Source organism: Rhinoraja longicauda, chromosome 21 (assembly GCF_053455715.1).
Source record: "Rhinoraja longicauda isolate Sanriku21f chromosome 21, sRhiLon1.1, whole genome shotgun sequence".
Lineage (NCBI taxonomy): Eukaryota > Metazoa > Chordata > Chondrichthyes > Rajiformes > Arhynchobatidae > Rhinoraja > Rhinoraja longicauda.
Window position 1 is genome coordinate 17,329,137 of NC_135973.1, and position 13,559 is coordinate 17,342,695.

At 42.3% G+C, this 13,559-nt stretch overlaps 1 protein-coding gene across 3 annotated transcripts in view; it reads left to right on the forward strand.

Moving 5' to 3' along the window:
* The window catches only part of LOC144603973 (myosin phosphatase Rho-interacting protein-like), a 129,779-nt gene that overhangs the window by 18,198 nt on the left and 98,022 nt on the right, over positions 1-13,559 (forward strand). For all 3 annotated transcript variants that reach the window (XM_078417871.1, XM_078417872.1, XM_078417873.1), the window contains exon 3: positions 2,428-2,493. In XM_078417871.1, the coding sequence (XP_078273997.1) occupies positions 2,428-2,493 (66 nt within the window). The remainder of the gene's footprint in view (positions 1-2,427; positions 2,494-13,559) is intronic.

Genomic DNA, 13,559 nt, shown 5'->3' on the forward strand with positions numbered 1-13,559 from the left:
CCTCAGCACTGCCTAGATCTTGGGATTCACCCACAGACATTGTCCCTTTTTAGCGGGGCTCAGGTGAATGTTACCAAACCTGTGTAACCCCTTCCATGCTGGTATACCTCAGAAATCCTGGTGGTGCTGCATGCCCTGGGGATTTACTGTAGTGTCTCAATGCCAGGGACCTGTTAGCTGTCCTGTGGTGTGGTGAATGATCTGTGACCTAGCATGCAGTTTGTGTGTCTATCGCTGTTTTGAAGCTAATATAAAGTTATGTAAGTACCCGTCATTTTAATATAATAGATTTAGTGAAAGAAGCCCCCTGATGAGAAATTTTGGGATGAAGGTATAGGTAAATTTGAAACATAAATTTACTGAACATTGAATAGTACAGCACAGGACAGCTAACAAGATCGTGTTTATGCTGAACATGATGTTAAAAGTTAAACTGATCTCGTATGTCTGTACGTGATCCATCTGCCTCTATTTCTTCCACTTCCAGGTATCTATCTAAAAACCTTTTAAACACCTCTATTGTATCACCACTACCCCCAGGCAATGCATTCCAGGCCCTCACCATTCTCTGTGTAAAAAAAACTTGCTCTGCATATCTCCATTAAAATTTCTCCCTCTCACCTTGTAGCTTTGCCCTCTAGTGTTGGACATTTCCACCCTGGGGGAAAAAAGTTCTGACTGTCTACCCTATCTATGTCTCCTATAATTTTAGATACTTCCATCAAATCTTCCCTCACCATCCGATGTTCCAGTGAAAACAAATCAAGTTTATCCGACCTCTCCCTGTAGCTATAGCCCTCTAATCCAGGCAGCATTCTAGTAACACAACACATCTTCGGTTATCTTCGGTTTAAACCAGCATCTGCAGTTCCTTCTTATGCACCATTCTGGTAAACCTCCTCTGCACCCTCTCCATTGCTTATCCTTTCTGCATGGGTCAACCAGAATTGCATGCAATACTCCAAATGCAGCCTAATCAAAGTCTTATGGAGCTGCATCATGACTTGCTGATTCATACTCAATGTCCCTCGCAATGAAGACAAGCATACCATGCACCTTTTTACCTCTACAGCATTGTGTTGCCACTTTCAGTGAGCTATGAACTTGGACTCCAAGATCTCTCTGCACATCAATGTAATTGCCATTACCTCTCCCCTTAAATGCAACCTCTCAAAGTGCAACACCTCACACATAGAGCTATACTGCATGGAAACAAGCCCTTCGGCCCTTCTTTCCCATACCGACAAAGGCGCACCCATCTACATCAGTGCCCGCATTTGGCCCATATTTCTCTAAAGCTTTCATATCCATGTACCTCTGTAAATGTCTTTTAAATGTTGTTATAGTATCTGCCTCAACTACCTCCTCTGGCATCTCATTCCATATACCCATTACTCTGTGTGTGGAAATAGTTGCCCCTCATTAAATCTTATTAAATCTTTCCTTTCTCACCTTAAACTTATGTCCTCTGGTTTTTGATTCCCCTACTCTGTATAAAAGACACTGTGCACCAACCCTACCTATTCCCCTTATGATCTTATATACCTTTATAAGATCACCCTCATCCTCCTGCACGCCAGGGAATAAAGCCCCAGCCAGCCAAACTTCTCCCTACAGCTCAAGCCCTCAGGTAATGGCAACATCCTCGTAAATCTCTGCACTCTTTCTAGATTAACATCTTTCCTATAGCAGGGTGACCAAAACCGAACACCATACATGTGGCCTCACCAACGTCTTGTACAACTGTAACATAACATCCCAATTTCTATAATCAGGATTCTCTTGGATTAAACTCCATTTGCCATTTCTCTGCCCATTTCAGCACCAAATTTATATCCCACTGTATCTTTTGACAGTCTTCCTCATCTCTGCAACTCCTTCAATTTTGGTGGTGTCCGCAAACTTATTCACCAACCCATCTACATTTATCTTTTATATGCATCATAAGTAGCAGAGGTCCCAGCTAAGATCCTCGTGGATCTGTACTTCATAAAATTAAATTAAAAAATATACTGTACTTTATAAAATTATTTGGGATGGTAATATTCTTTGCTTTTAATAATCTAATTTTCTTGCTCTGATTTGGATGTCAGTTATTCAATATTTCTTTTCTGCATTCGTTGTTTTTTGGCTATTTGCAAAACAAAGTACGATATTACACTTTACATGCCAGTTTGAATAATTCGTATGTCTGAGCAGATATTGTACCTTCAGAGAAGGTTTGCACCCCAATTTACTTTCCAATGTCCATTATCCACAATAAGTCCAGTTGTTAAGATCTAAACTTGGCAACTGCTGTATCAAAGTAAACATCTAAGAAAACACCAGCAGTCTCTCTCCCAAACAATGGCATCCTTTTTTTGCACAAATTTTAAAAAAATGGTTGAGGCAGTACCTGATGCTGAAAACATAATCTATCTTTTACAGAAATGGCAGAGAAGGTTCTTTGTTCTGTACGAGCATGGCCTACTTCATTACGCACTGGATGACTCTGTAAGTTCCTTTGTTTATATGTATTGCATTGAGTGATGTGCAGATGTGATGAGTTTTCATGTGCCAGGTGGGTTTTTGTAGTGTGTAATTGCAGCTTCCTTTATTTCTTGTTTTCTAAGCCTCACGTTTTTTTCTTTTCACTTATGATTTTTGTTTTGTTGAAATGATTGTTATAGCCATGTCTTGGTTTTGCTTCAAATGATTGAGGCTGTATTTAGTAATTTACTTCGTTGCTTCATGTGAAGTTTCCCGAGGTGTGAGTAGCATGACCATTGACGCCCCAACAGCTGCAGACGCAGTACACACATGAGAGTTTTAGCAGCACAACTGAATCATTGTGAGAAACAGTGATCAAGATATCCTTCTGTACAATGCAATATTTTCTGCACAATGCAAACTAATTTAGAACCCAATCAGTAAATGTGATTAGGTCCTTTGTTTAGGGGTTGCACAGTGTTCTGATCTTTTGTGTATTTATGCACAGAGGCATCTGCGTTTGACCAGTGATTCAAGTGGCATGCATCATATGTTATGATATTAGTTGAACAAAGTTCAGTTGCAAAAGTCGCATTGAGTGGCTCTTATCGAGAGAGGAGTCCTGCATCTGTGTGATTTCAAGGGAAATGCTTCAAATATATTTTTTGGTGTTTGCCTGCACGACTTCATCCCTACTACTGCTGATGTTAATCAAGCCACCTAACTGAGTGCACAACCACCCATCCCCCCCCCCCCCCCCCCCCCCCCCCCCGTTTTTCTGCTATCTTTACCTGATGTTCTGACTTTAAATCTCCATCCTCCTCCATTCATCTATGGTCTGTTTACCTGAGCCATAATTATGATGGTGTGGTCATTAAGGAAAAGTCCTTGGGGCACATTTAAACTGCAAGATTTCTCAAAACCACTCTTTTGTTCTTACTGAACTTTTGTGACGGTTCCGTTTGTGCAGCACCCAACTCCCTCCTCCCAAAGCAGTGTCTTTTTAATTTCAGAGGCCGCAGAATTCTGAGGCCAATTGGTCCTGTTGATCAGAGAGAAAACTATAAAAGGGAAAGATGTTGGTAATAAGAGGCTGGAGTTATTTGGAAGATTTGATATCAATGAGTCCAAATGCACAAGAAAGATGAGGCCAAGAAATTAGTGTTTCATTTGGCCCAGGGAACCATCTATTCGATTTTAAGTATCTGGATTTCTGCTAAACCTGCATCTCTCAGCTAAAGAGAGATCTTTAGAAATGTGGGACCATTTGTAAATGTGGCCATATCACTTCTCTTGTGAATATAAGTGGATGAGCTGGCATGTTAGATGAATCTGCTTAGAGGGAGGAGGCTTTTGAATGGAACTGGTGAATCCTTCAGTCCTGGTGTTTAAATTTTAAGTTACCACCATGTGCTGGGACAAGGAATATTATTGTATGTGAAGTAAATTGCTGATTGCATACTTGTCTTAATGCTGAGTACAGAGGATTCAACACAAGGGCAACACAGTGGCTCAGCTGGTAGAGCTGCTGCCTCAGAAAACGGGGCTTCCCCTCCTCCATTATAGATGAGGCTCTCACTAGGGTCTCTTCTACATCCCGCAGCTCCGCTCTTGCTCCCCATCCCCCCACTCGCAACAAGGACAGGATCCCCCTCGTTCTCACCTTCCACCCCACCAGCCAGCGGATCCAACATATCATCCACCAACATTTCCGTCACCTACAACAGGACCCCACCACTGGCCATATCTTCCCATCCCCTCCCCTCTCTGCATTCCGCAGAGACCGTTCCCTCCGCAACTCCCTGGTCCTCTCGTCCCTTCCTACCCAAACCACCCTAACCCCGGGCACTTTCCCTTGCAACCGCACGAGATGCAACACCTGTCCCTTTACCTCCCTCCTCAACTCCATCAAAGGACCCAAACATTCTTTCCAGGTGAGACAGAGGTTCACCTGCACCTCCTCCAACCTCATCTATTGCATCCTCTGCTCTAGATGTCAACTTATCTATATCGGCGAAACCAAGCGCAGGCTCGGCGATCGCTTCGCTGAACACCTGCGCTCGGTCCGCATTAACGCAACTGATCTCCCGGTGGCCCAGCACTTTAACTCCCCCTCCCATTCCCAGTCTGATCTCTCTGTCATGGGCCTCCTCCAGTGCCATAGTGAGGCCCGCCGGAAATTGGAGGAGCAGCACCTCATATTTCGCCTGGGCAGTTTGCGGCCCGATGGTATGAACGTCGACTTCTCCAACTTCAGATAGCTCCTCTGTCCCTCCCTTCCCCTCCTCCTTCCCAGATCTCCCTCTATCTTCCTGTCTCCACCTATATCCTTCCTTTGTCCCACCCCCGACATCAGTCTGAAGAAGGGTCTCGACCCGAAACGTCACCCATTCCTTCTCTCCCGAGATGCTGCCTGACCTGCTGAGTTACTCCAGCATTTTGTGAATAAATCGATTTGTACCAGCATCTGCAGTTATTTTCTTATGCCAGAGACCTGGGATTGATTCTGACCTCGGTTGCTGTCTGTCTGTGTGAAGTTTGCACGTTTCCCCTGTGAACGTGTGGGTTTCCTCCCGATGCTCTGGTTTCCACCAGTATCCCAAAGACATTTGGATTTGTCGGTTAATTGACCTCTGTAAATTGCTCCTAGTGCGTAGGAAGTGAATGAGAAAGTGGGGTGGCGCAGAACTAGTGTGAGCGGGTGATTGATGGTCGGCGTGGACTCAGCGGGCGGAAGGTCCTGTTTCCATGCTGCATCTGCAACTAAAATTAAAACAATCAATCTCTTAAAAAAAATAAAAAAAATAAAATTAATTAAGTAAAAATTAAAACAAATAAAAATTAAAACTGAAAAAACTATTTTAATTGAATATTCCAAACAAATATTGGGTTGCAGCGCATGTTGTTTAATAATTCCTGTATTGTATTCTGTCAGCTGCTTTGTTTGTTACGCCGGAAAACATTGGTAAAGCATTTAGACAAAAGGTGGACCTCATTGCCAAGCCGAGAGAAAGAGGCACATTCTGAGAGTGTGATGTAATATGATGAAGTTCCATTAAAATAATGTATCATTCTGACTTCAGCTTCTGAGCAGCTTGGAACATGAATCCCTCAGGTTATCTGATAAACTGTCTCTCTGGAGGTGTGCCCTATCTGATTGATGAATGAGTAACTAAATGTTTCTTGAATGTAGTTCAAATTGACAGTGGCAATCCCTCTGCTTTACCCCTCAGTTTTTATGTTAAACATCCACCAGTGCCGATTTGTGCATTAAAACATAGTCTCTCTGAGCACAATTATTATCTGGCAAGAAGAGTTCTCGATCTTGAGTGCTGTTGCTCTTTTCATAATGGTGTTTCAGATGGATGATTTATTTTTTCCCTGCTACATTGCGGACAACATATAGACTAATAGGGCAGTGAATCAGGAAGTCCAGGCAGTGGGAGGTGTGAGCTGATGAGGTTCCAATCTCCAACTGTACAAGAAATGCAACAAAGTGGGTGGCTCATTTGTTTGGCTATTGCTGCTAATACTTGCAATAAATATTCTCCACATGTGTGAGCAGATTGGCTATGAAAGCATGTTGGAAGCCAATCAAGTAAGTTATGGGAATATGTGTAAGAAGGAACTGCAGATCGATGCCAGTTTAAACCGAAGATAGACATAAAAAGCTGGAGTAACTCAGCAGGACTGGCAGCATCTCTGGAGAGAAGGAATGGGTGACGTTTCGGGTCGAGTCTGAAGAAGGGTCTCCACCCGAAACGTCACCCATTCCTTCTCTCCAGGAATGCTGTCTGTCCCACTGAGTTACTCCAGCTTTTTGTGTCTATCTTAAGTTATGGGAATATTATTGAATTGCAACCATTCCTAATAAAGAAATTGCTTTGAAATTTGTGGTTTTGGGAAAGAGCTCTCTGGAAACAATACTGAAACTGATGAAAATACTCAACAAAATAGTCTCTCTCTTCCTGTCACACGTACTGTCTGATATCTACGTCCAGTACTTTCTGTTTTTATTTTGGATTCCCAGCATCTGCAGGAATTTGCTTCTGTAAATACCTTGCATAAGTATGAAAATCTAAAGGTATTAAAGGCACAGATAAGTTTCAGTTGCAGAGCAATTCAGTAAGAAGAAGTGTTCTGGGTGAGTAAAAGTACAGGTACATGCATAAATTTAGATAAACATCTGAAGAAATCAAATGAAATGGCTGTGAAACTAGCAGAATCTATAGAATCAAATCTTGACTGCAGAATGACTTCATATTCCAGTGTGGGAATGACAATGTACAATAATCGTGACCTTTGAAGGTCAATTGTAACTACACTCTAACCTGGAGTCTGTTCTGTGGTGATGGAAATATGAATTGCACTAGTGTTTGTTTTGTCCTGTCACCCATTTTCCTCCCTATCTCTTCTTTCCACCCCCCCCCCCCTCCCCCCCCCACACCACCGCCTCCCTGTAATCAGACTGTGGGAGATTGACATCGTCCCTTCAACATCGAGGTTAACTCAAGTGGAGACAAATCCTTGATAGAATAAATGTTCTTGGCCTCTGGGTGGAAGAAGTCAAATTGCCTTTAAAGGCTTACAATAGTAAAGCTTCATTTAGTTTGGGTTTACAACCTACAACCCTATTTGATATTTATATTCAGGCAATTTTCGTGTATCTGTTCTTATGAAACAGATTGTTGAATTTATTTTGTAACCTGAGTATATAGCAAGAGTTTCTAGAGGTCAATAGAGTGAGACACCAGTGATTTTATATAATGTATAATTAGAGTCTGAGGTTGGGAGAATGATTTCCATATTTCATTACCGTTGATAAATTATACTGTGATGGTCTGAAATGCATAACATGGAATTGAGCTGTTTGATAAAGGCAATAAATCCTAATTTTAGAAGAATAATTACATATTCTGGAAAAGATGCAAAGTGCTGGTGTAAGTAGTGGGTTACTATGTGCCAGGCCCGGGATAGAATGTTAACCCAGGAATTTGAAGCTGCAAGCCCTCTCCACCCCCTCATGTTTGACAAGTCTGTTAAGCGTTTTTGAGATAATAACCAGCTGACTATATAGAGTGGGACAAGTTAATGTGACATATTTGGACTGTCAGAAGGCCTTTGATAAGGTGCCACACAAGAGATTTGTATAAAATTAGGGAGGATGTATCCGGGGGAAGGACTAAGGATTAGTCGGAGGGCAGGGAACAATGGGAATAAATGCACCATGTTGAGGTTGGGAAACTTGTAAGATACTGAGGTGATCATTGTTGGTGTCTGCACAGTTCACAATCTATATATTAGGTTTTTGAATGAGCAGATCATGTGTACTATATCCAATTGTTTAGATGACAGAGAGCTGAGTAATAGTGTGAACTTTGAGGAAGATGAAGAGAGCCCTCAGGACGGTTACATGAATGAATGAGGACAAGGCAAATGGAATAATATATGAAAAATGTGGGGTCAAATATTTTGCTGGAAAAAAATGGAAAGGCAGTCTTTTTCAAATGAGAATAGTGAATAGTCATGTTCAGGGTGTCCTGGGGGTCCTTGTATAAGGATCGCCGGAAGTTAACATCCAGATACAACAAGCAATTAGACAGGCTGAGATGTTGGCCTTCATTTTAAGAGGATTTTTCTCCAACTATGTAAGGCTTTGATGAGACTGCTTCTGAGATACATTGTAGGATTGAGGTGAAGGTTCAATATAATGATTCCTACATTGACATATTAGAAGAGAACTCTGACTTGAGAATAATGTGCTGTGATCTCATGGAAGCATACAATGTTCTTCCTGGAGTTGATAGGGTAGATGTTGAGTTGATGTATCTCTTGAGTTGGGGGTGGCTAGAATCTCAACATGACCATCTCAGCCATTCAGGTCAGAGATGCAATGAAATTTCATCAGAGAGAGTAGTGAATGTTTGGAATGTGAAGGCTCAGTTGAGGTAGAGATTGGTAGATATTTAGATATTGTGAGATGCAAATGTGAGTGCTCACAATCACGATGCTCGAGACAATCTAGAGAAACAAGTATATTAAGAAAATCGAGGGCTAAGCAGTTAGAGTAAGAAAGTGATTCTGAGGTAAAAAAATCGGCCATGATCTTAGTGAATAAGAGAGCAGGCCCCAGACAACATTATTGTAGGTCTTCCTATTTCTAAAATAGTGCTTCCCATGGGGATGCATTGTCGTGGATTTGTTTATGCAGCCCACATCGCAAAGATGACTGATATGAGGGAAAAAAGGACACTAATTTGATAGCCACTGGCAGCAGAGCTCCTGACTATAACATCAATGTAAATTGGTAGCTGGTAGAGTTGGCTGATGGTGGTTTTATTCTCAAGTTTTGTACCACACAGGGCGAATTGGTTATCATGTGATTCTGTTTGGGAACTAGGAGATTAATTAAAAGTTATTTTAGAAATTGACAAGCAGAAAAAAAAGCTGTTTTTGTATGGCAATGTAGTTAACATTGCTAGTAAATTTGAAGGTGCCACCAGGGTGGCACAGTGATAGAGCTTCTGCCTCACAGCACCAGGGACCCAGGTTTGATCCTAAGGGTGCTGTCTATGTTGAATTTGTACGTTTTTCCTGTGACCGCATGGGAGTACTCTGGTTTCCTCCCAAATTCCAAAGCAGGTTTGTACGCTTCTGTAAATTACGTGTAGATGCGACTGGTGTATGGGCAATCAATGGTTGACGTGGATTTGGTGGGCCGAAGGGCCAGTTTCCATGCTGTATCTCTAAAATCAAAATTGGTGGTATTGTGGAAAGTGAGGAAGTGATGTCAACATCTTGGTCAGTTGGAAAGGTGGGCTAAGGAATGGCAAATGGAATTTAACTCTGACAAATGTGATGTGTTGCACTTGCGTTTGTCAAACCAGGGAAGGATTTGCACAGTAAATGGTAGAAACCTGGAGAGTGTTGCAGAACTGAGTGGCAAAGTCAGGTGGAACTTTGACTTGAAAGTGGCAAGTCAGGTATAAGTGTGAAGAAGGCATTTGATGCACTTGTTTTAATTGTGAAGGGTATTGAGCATAAATGTTTGTACGTTCTTCCTGTGACCACATGGATTTTCTCCGAGTGCTCAGGTTTACTCGCACACTCCAAAGACATGCAGGTGTGTAGGTTGATTGCCTTCTGCAAATTGTCCCTTGTGTGTAGAATAGAACTAGTGTATGGGGAACCGTTGGTTGGTGTGGACTTGGTGGGCCAAAGGGTCCGTTTCCACACTGTTTTTAAAAAAATAAACTGAACAGAGTCTGTCCGTTTCACGGTAGGTGGTCATTGAAACTGACGAGCAGTCATTTGTATTGATAGTTGTGCAATGACACTCTATAAAACAATGTTCCACACAGTCTTCAGTTTGTTTTTAGCTGGCAGTACAAAAGTGTACCTAAAGCTATTAAAAGAAACGTTATATTTGTAAATCCTGTGGGGGGGGGATATTGTTATTACAAATCTGAAATTCTCACGATCCTAATACCCCCATCCCTATAAGCAAGCTCGGTATTCCGACTGAGCATACGCAGGTCATAGGTCGCGGGGGCATAGAGTTGTCGCCAGCTGATCTACCACGTGTAAACAAGCCTTCGTTGCATCCGTTTCTTCAGCCCACTGAGTCCACGCAGACATTTGATCACCTGCACATTAGCTTCATGTTATCCCACAGTCGTACTTGGGGCCATTTACAGGAGCCAATTCATCTACTAACCTGCATGGCTTTGGAATATGAGAGGAAACCTGGAGAAAATCCATGCGCTCACAGGGAGAAGAACGCAAATGCAAATTCCCAGCACAAGTGTGGGAAATCTGCCCAGTACTGGTGCGTGAACAAGCTCTCTGCTTAGTGCTATGGGGATAAAAGGAAGTTTCAGATCATTTAACTTGTTAAATTGTTTTGGATTAAGTGTTAACGGCTTTTGCATGTTTTTAAGAATATTTGTTTAGTTTTTTACTTTCTAATTTTTTTTTAAATTGTTTGAGTTTTCTAATGTTTGTAGTAAGTTTTTGAATGTTGAATGAGTCAATGGACGGACCTGGTCCTGGAATATCTCCTCCATCCTATCCCTGAGGATCAGTTCAGTATTAGAGACGAGTTTGATGTTGTGAGGATTTCATGTAAAAGTATCCAGAATTAACATGTGAATCAACGGCAAGTACACGAGGGAAGCTGGCAGAAAATTCTAGAGCAGGGAGTCCTAGAATTCCCCATGACACTCGTAGCTTGAAGAAATATCCATTCTACAGTGAGTAATTACGGGGAAGTGTGGTGTGGTGTTGTATGCTGGTGTTTTCCAGGCAATGTTGCTGATTAACTTTTTGCTGTGATGTGCCAATTTCTATTGGCATCTCGTACAGATGATCGTGTGTGTGAAGTGTTGTACTTGGCTCCAGAAGGGGGCTGCATGAGATCTGACTTTGGCAAAAAAACTCTCCTTGCTCAAAAGGCAGAGACTTTAGATCAATTTTGCTGTTTTGCAAATTGATGTTGTGAAGTGTAGCATGGAGCCCTCCCCCTCCCCCTCTCCCCCCCTATTTTAATGAAAGAATTATGCCCCGTCACAGAATCTCATGCATTGCATATTTGCGATTTCAATTCATGGAATTCTCAGATTAAATGATGTCAACAAGTATTCCATTGGTGCTTTGCACTGCAATTAGCCTGAGAAAACTGCAGTAATGCAAAAGCTCCCATGGTACAGCAGTTCAAACTGAGGCCCGAAGAGAATTGGCATGTTTACAGGCAAAGGGTGAGTGATTTTTGTTTTGATGTTGTGGGACTAGCTTGCGGCGTGGGCCCTGAATTGGGGGCCAGGAGCTTTTCGCCAAACATTGCAGTTGTAAACTTTGGAGACTTATCTTCCATTTTCTGCCTTTAATTATTGAAAGTGAGGCATGGAAAAAGTTGATATACTTGAAGGGAAAATTTGATCTGATCGTACTAGCATAATATAACAGACACTAATAGTTCTATAAACACTGCTTAATGGATATTGGGAGCAATCTCCCTGAATTTCTTAAGTTGATCTTGTTAGTCATTTGAATTTATTGCATGCCCAGTGTTTATTTAGGATTGCAATCAATGGAATAATTATGTCAAAATCACAGAATAGATTATGTAATTAACTGAACATAATCAATTGGAATTGTACTCCACGCACCTTCTTGACCTGGAATTCACATAATAGTACAAATTGGAATTATTTGTCTAATTCCACAGAGTGCAAATGTAAATGTTTAAAAATGTGTGATTTGGCTTGGCTTTCCATTAGACCCACATGGAAGAATATTCTGCTATGGTACATTAGTGATAGCATAAAGAGTTTGAAGCACCATGCCACTCGCTCACATGCTAGTTATGTCACACTTGTAGCTATATAATTTGATAGTAGAATGTTAAATAATACTTGGCTGCATTCTTTTTTTGGAAACAGCAGAGACTACAATTAAGAGTTCTCGATTTAAACAGTGCCATTTGAAAGCCATTGTGGGTTATTTTTCGGTGGAATCAGTTGTGTGTGAACTTGCATTACTTGATGGTGCCTATTTTTAATACAATTAATTTATTTGTTAGATTTGCTCTTTCCACATAATTTCACTATTTTCATGAAAACTTTCCATGAATTATCCCAGTGAACTCAGACCAAATCCATGGCATAACACAAACTGAGAAGAGGGAAGTGAGAGTACCGGGATAAGAAAAACATCCTGAAACTAAATTGTATCAAAACATGTTGCACAGTAAAACACCAAGTGCTGGAGGAACACAATGGGACAGGCAGCATCTCTGGAAAACATGGAGAGGCGACATTTCCGGTCGGGAATTTTCTTCATGGTGGCGCAGCAGTTGAGTTGCTGCCTTGCAACGCCAGAGACCCGGGTTTGATCCTGATGATGGGTGCTAACTGTACAGTTTGTACATTCTCCCCGTGACCTCATGGGTTTTCTCTGGTGCACCAGTTTCCTCCCACACTCCAAAAGACGTGATTTGTAGGTTAATTGGCTTCGGTAAAAATTGGAAATTGTCCCTTGTGTGTAGGATAGTGTTAGCGTGTGGGGATTGCTGGTTGGTGCTGGCTCAGTGGGCTGAGGGGCCTGTTGCTGTGCTTTATCTCTAAACTAAACTATAAAAAAACTGTGTAGAAGGGGGAGAAGGCTGAAAAGAACTGGGGACGGTACAAAACCAGGCAAGTGATAGATTACCCAAACCACCCCAATCCCGGGCACTTTCCCCTGCAACCGCACGAGATGCAACACCTGTCCCTTTACCTCCCCCCTCAACTTCATCCAAGGACCCAAACAGTCTTTCCAGGTGAGACAAAGGTTCACCTGCACCTCCTCCAACCTCATCTATTGCATCCGCTGCTCTAGAAGTCAACTTATTTACATCGGCGAAACCAAGCGCAGGCTCGGCGATCGCTTCGCTGAACACCTGCACTCGGTCCGCATTAACCAAACTGATCTCCCGGTGGCCGAGCACTTCAACTCACCCTCCCATTCCCAGTCTGACCTTTTTGTCATGGGCCTCCTCCAGTGCCATAGTGAGGCCCACCGGAAATTGGAGGAACAGCACCTCATATTTCGCCTGGGCAGTTTGCAGCCCAGTGGTATGAACATCGACTTCTCCAACTTTAGATAATTCCTCTGTCCCTCCCGTCCCCTCCTCCTTCCCAGATCTCCCTCTATCTTCCTGTCTCCACCTATATCCTTCCTTTGTCCCGCCCCCTGACATCAGTCTGAAGAAGGGTCTCGACCCGAAACGTCACCCATTCCTTCTCTCCCGAGATGCTGCCTGACCTGCTGAGTTACTCCAGCATTTTGTGAATAAATACCTTCGATTTGTACCAGCATCTGCAGTTATCTTCTTATACTAAGTGATAGGTTGATACAGGTGAGGAGGTTTTGATTGGCAGATGGGTACAGTAAGTGACCAAGGCTAGAGATGAACAGGAGACAGAAGGATATCAGGTAAGGAGAGAAGAGGAGTAAAATGTAAAGCTAGAGGGAGGGATATACGTGGAACGGAACAGGGAGGTGGAAAGAGAGTGGGAATAAAAGGAGAACAAGGGATGGGGATGGGAGAT